General features: G+C 39.8%; 1 protein-coding gene across 1 annotated transcript in view; it reads left to right on the top strand.

Annotated features, from left to right (window-relative positions):
• Nucleotides 1-3,702, top strand: part of LOC119569379 (troponin C-like) — a 17,163-nt gene extending 13,461 nt beyond the window's left edge. Inside the window, exons 4-6 of the mRNA XM_037917569.1 lie at nucleotides 364-484; nucleotides 1,900-2,030; nucleotides 2,769-3,702. Coding sequence (XP_037773497.1) covers nucleotides 364-484; nucleotides 1,900-2,030; nucleotides 2,769-2,794 — 278 coding nt within the window. The 3' untranslated portion in view covers nucleotides 2,795-3,702. The remainder of the gene's footprint in view (nucleotides 1-363; nucleotides 485-1,899; nucleotides 2,031-2,768) is intronic.
• Nucleotides 3,703-5,337: the final 1,635 nt, after the last annotated feature.

Genomic DNA, 5,337 nt, shown 5'->3' with positions numbered 1-5,337 from the left:
AGATAAGTAGATGTTGATGTAGAATGAGAGTAGATTTGTGGTAAAAAAAAAATGAACGTTTAGTACAGGCTAATGTTAATAAATGTTAAAAAAAAATGTTGATTTTGCGATTACAAAAATAGACATAAGTATCCTTGAAACAAGTGAGTCTATTTTCCAATCATTTTATTTATTTTTTACCTTTTTTCTTCTTCTTCTTCTTCTTTTTTGACACTGAAAGTAGAAAGAGGGTAATGAGTTTAGATTCTTGTACACTGACAGTATAAATGAGTAAGTAAAAAAAAAAAAAAAAAAAAAAAAAAAAAAGATAGTATAATAAGCACAAATTCCCAAAAATTCCTAACCCTTCCCATCCTCCTGCAGGATCGGGAATGCTGGAATTCGAGGAGTTCGTCGAGCTCGCGGCCAAATTCCTGATCGAGGAGGACGAGGAATCCCTGAAGGCGGAGCTGAAGGAGGCCTTTCGCATTTACGACAAGGAAGGGTCGGGCGATTTTCTCTCTGTTTTCTTGGCTTTTCTTGTTCTTACTCTTATTATTATTTTTGTTAATGTTTATTTTTTTTTGTTAATGTTTTTTTTTTGTTAATGTTTATTATTTTTTTTTAATGTTTATTTTTTTATGTTTATTATTATTTTTTGTTAATGTTTATTATTATTTTTTGTTAATGTTTATTATTATTTTTGTTATTATTATTATTATTATTATCATTATCATTATCATTATTATTATTAATTATTATTATTATTATTATTATTATCATTATTATTATTATTATTATTATTTCGAATTTACGACAAAGGTCTTTTCTTTTGTGTTTATATTATTATCTTTATTTTTATTAATGTTTATTCTTATTCTTATTATTATTATTATTATCGTCATCATTATTATTATTGTTGTTGTTATTCTTATTCTTATTCTTATTCTTATTCTTATTCTTTTTCTTATTCTTATTTTATTCTTATTCTTATTCTTTTTCTCATTCTTATTCTTATTCTTTTCTTATTATTATTATCTTTATTATTATTATCTTTATTATCATTATTATTATATTTTTAGATTTGTTATTATATATTCTGTGTTTCCTTTTATTTCCGTTTTTTTAGATTTGTTATTAAACATTTCTTACGATTTTTTTTTTCTTTTTTAGATTTGTTTTTTATAAATTTTCTTTTAGTGTTTTTTCCCGCGTTTTTTTTTTTTGTATTTTCCACTATTTCTTTTTTATCCTTTTTTTTATGTTTTCTTTTAGTGTTTTTTTCCCGCGTTTTTTGTGTTTATTTTCCTTTAATTATTTTTTTTTTTTTCTTTACTTTTTTATATTTTCATTTTAGATTGATTATTATCTGTGTTTTTCTATATATTTGTTTGTTTGTTTGTTTTTGTGTGGTAATAGAGGTCTTGTTATATCTATTTTTTTTCCTATTCTTTCTTTACGTTATTTATTTATGCCCAATTATTTTTTTCTTTACAATCAATAATCATAAGAGGCAACCATTCACCACACCACAGTCACCACAACAGCTGCCTATCACAACCACAACCACAAAGACCTACCATTCACCACTACGACCACAATCCTCCCGCAACTCTCTCTCTCTCTCTCTCTCTCTCTCTCTCTCTCTCTTCTCTCTCTCTCTCTCTCTCTCTCTCTCTCTCTCTCTCTCTCTCTCTCTCTCTCTCCTCTCCTCCTCTCTCTCTCTCCTCTCTCTCCCTCTCTCTCTCTCTCTCTCTCTCTCCAACTCACCCCCTCTCTCTCTCTCTCTCTCTCTCTCCTCAACTCACCCTCTCCTCTCTCTCTCCCCCCTCTCCTCGCTCTCTCCTCTCTCTCTCCTCTCTCTCTCTCTCTCTCTCTCTCTCCCCAACTTACCCCTTTCTCTCTCTCCCCACCCCCAGGCAACGGCTACATCACCACCGATACCCTGAAGGAGATCTTGAAGGAACTGGACAACCGGCTTACGAGCGAGGAACTGGACGGAATCATCGAGGAGGTGGATGAGGACGGGTCGGGGACTTTGGACTTTGATGGTGAGTGTGAGGGAGAAGGAGGGAGGGAGGGAGGGAGGGTGGGGGTGAGTGTGAGGGAGAGGGGGAGGGAGGGTAGGAGGGGGGAGGGGGAGGGTGGGAGGGAAGGGGGGGGGTGATGGAGAGGGGGGAGGGAGAGGGGGAGGGGGAGGGGGGGGAGGGGGAGGGGGTTAGGGAGGAAGTGGATGAGGACGGATCGGGGACTTTGGACTTTGATGGGGAGGGAGGGAGGGAGGGGAGGAGGGGGGGGTGTGTGAGGGAGAGGGGTGATGGAGGGAAGGGGAGGGGAGGGTGGGTAGTGGAGGGAGAGGGGGAGGGGAAGGGGGGAAGGAGAGATGAGGAGAGGGGGGAGGGGGAGGGAGGAGGGAGGGAGGGGGAAGGAGGGGGAGGGAGAGGGGGGGAGGGAAGGGTGAGGGATGGAGGGTGAGGGACGGTGGGTGAATTGTGGGAGGGAGTGAGGGAGGGAGGGAGGGAGGAGGAGGAAGGGAAGGGGAGAGGGGGAGGAGAGGGGAGAGGGAGAAAGGGTGGGGGAGAGAGGCAGAGGGGGGGAGGGACAGGGAGGGGGGAGAGAAGGAGGGGGAAAGGGTGGAACGGGGATGAAGGTGAAGGAGGGAGGGTTGGAGAGGAGGGAGGGAGGAAGGAGAGAGAGAGAGAGAGAGAATGAGAAAGAGAGAGACAGACAGAGAGAGAATAGAATACATAAAAAACTATCTTTTCACATTTTTTTTTCTCTCTTTTCAGAATTCATGGAAATGATGGCTGGTTAAGTCTCCCTACCCTTCTCCCCAGTGTCAAAAAAATAAAATAAAATAAAATATAATAAAACAAACCCAAACAACATTTATTTTTTAAAAATCAAACCAAACAAATAAAAGAATCCCCCCCCCAAAAAAAAAAAGTCATACACCCCCCCCCCCTCCCTTCCCCTCGCCCTCTCAAAAAAAAAAAAAAAATAAACATTAGTAGTATAAATCATTCCTTACAAACACGACTCGAAGACCGAAGAATTGACTACACGCTCTCGAAACAACCACTTTTCACCCCCGTTTGCTTGTCACTGAAGCCTGCGGTGATCAGATCTCTTGCCTTGGGATGCTTCGGATAAATACAAGTGCAATGGTGTAGATAGATATGTGCACACGGCGAATACAAATATAGGCACGCGTATACCTATACACACACACGTCACGTATGTACGCACGCACGCACACACGCACGCACATACATACGCACGTACATATATAAGCTCGTACACACAGACACACCACGCACACAAACACGTACACGTATACACATACACACACGCACACGCACACACGTATATGTACGCGTAACATATATATAGTCTATGAGGTATGCTGTTTTGTATTGGATATGTGAACATTTGATATTCCAAGATCGTATTTTTCTTCTGTAAACCTGATCACTATCACCAAAAAAATCCCATTTATTTATGAAATTCACTTAAGAAAGTATGTTTTCTTTCTTTGAATTATGTTTTGCAATGAAGTTTCCCCGTTTTTTTGTTAAGAAAGAAAAGTTCCCGACTTTTTTTAAAGACTTTATTTTGAATTGTATTTTTTTTTGTTTTCATTTGGCGGGAAGTTTTGGTCCGTGCCCGAGGGATGACCTTGTATGTGGTGGTCCAAGGTTAATAATGAAAATGTTTGAAATATATTGACTTTCACTATCCGGTAGAGCTTGATTCTAAGCAATATTGATCTCTCTCTCTCTCTCTCTCTCTCTCTCTCTCTCTCTCTCTCTCTCTCTCTCTCTCTCTCTCTCTCTCTCTCTTTCTCTCTCTCTGTTTGTCTGTCTCGTTTTCTCTCTCTCTAGCTGTCTCACACACACACATTCTCTCTCCCTCTTCCTTTTTTCCTTCTTTTTTTTCTCTCTCTCTTACACACACACACACACACACACACACACACACACACACACACACACACACACACACACACACACACACACACACACCCACTATCTCTACATCACTCTCTCTCTCTCTCCTTCCTCTCTCTCTTTCTCTCTCTTTTCTTCTCTCTCTCTGTTTATCTCTGTCTCATTCTCTCTCTCTCTCTCTCTCTCTCTCTCTCCCCTCTCCTCTCCCCCACCCTCACCCTCCTCCTCCTCTACTCTCTCTCTCCTCTCTCTCTCTCTCTCTCTCTCTCTCTCTCTCCTTTTTTTTCTCTCTCACTCCCACACACACACACCACACACACACACACACACACACACATACACACACACATATTCTCTCTCTCTCTCTCTCTCTCTCTCTCTCTGTTTATCTGTCTCATTCTCTCTCTGTCTCTCTCTGTCTCTCTCTGTCTCTCTCTCTCTCTCTCTCTCTCTCTCTCTCTCTCTCTCTCTCTCTCTCTCTCTCTCTTTCTCTCTCTCTCTCTCTCTCTCTCTCACACACACACAGCACACACATACACAATCACTCACTGTTTGTCGTGTGTCTCATACCCATATACCTGCTCCTGACACCATACTAAAGTCGAGTGAAAGCCTCATACAAATAAATAATAAGGAAGACATACAATGAACACACTTTTTGTCAACAATCGATAATCATGTCAGCCGTATCAATACTCATGAAAAAGGGTAAAACTGTAGCTTCTTTTATCATTTGCAACGGTAGGTGTCATTAGTTATAGAAGTATCATTATCGTGTTTTTTTTTTTTACTCTTTTATCATCGTGTATCATTATTATCTTTTTTTTTTTTATTATTACTCTTTTGTCATCATTTCTCGTGTTGGATGTGTCCTTGTTTTTCGTATTTTGTATTATTGGGGGAGAAGAGTCTTCTTCAGAAACAGTTTATTGGCTAATTCTGGTAAATCGTGTTTTAATCTTTATTTAATTTTTATTAGCAAAAACAGAAAGTGAGTGAGGGAGGGAGAGGGAGAGAGAGAGAGAGAGAGAGAGAGAGAGAGAGAGAGAGAGAGAGAGAGAGAGAGAGAGAGAGAGAGGAGAGAGAGAGAGAGAGAGAAAGAGAGAGAGAGGGAGACAAAGAGAGAGAGAGAGAGAGACAGAGAGAGAAAAAAAATCGAAATTGGAGATATAAAATCCGATAATGACTTCATTTTTAATAAACGCATGAAGTCAGTTTAGATGCATCACCAAAAATTATAACTTAGTGCAAGACGCACAAGGCAGTGAATAACATTAATGACTTTATGAAAGTTTTACAAAGAATTCCATGAGACACAAGGGAATGAAGAAGGGAGAGAAGGAAAGAGAGAGAAGGAAAGAGAGAGAGAGAGAGAGAGAGAGAGAGAGAGAGAGAGAGAGAGAGAGAG

The sequence above is a fragment of the Penaeus monodon genome, chromosome 4, assembly GCF_015228065.2.
Source record: "Penaeus monodon isolate SGIC_2016 chromosome 4, NSTDA_Pmon_1, whole genome shotgun sequence".
Classification (NCBI taxonomy): Eukaryota; Metazoa; Arthropoda; class Malacostraca; order Decapoda; family Penaeidae; genus Penaeus; species Penaeus monodon.
The sequence above is the reverse complement of the archived record's forward strand: the minus strand, read 5'-3'. Positions and strand labels throughout refer to the sequence as shown.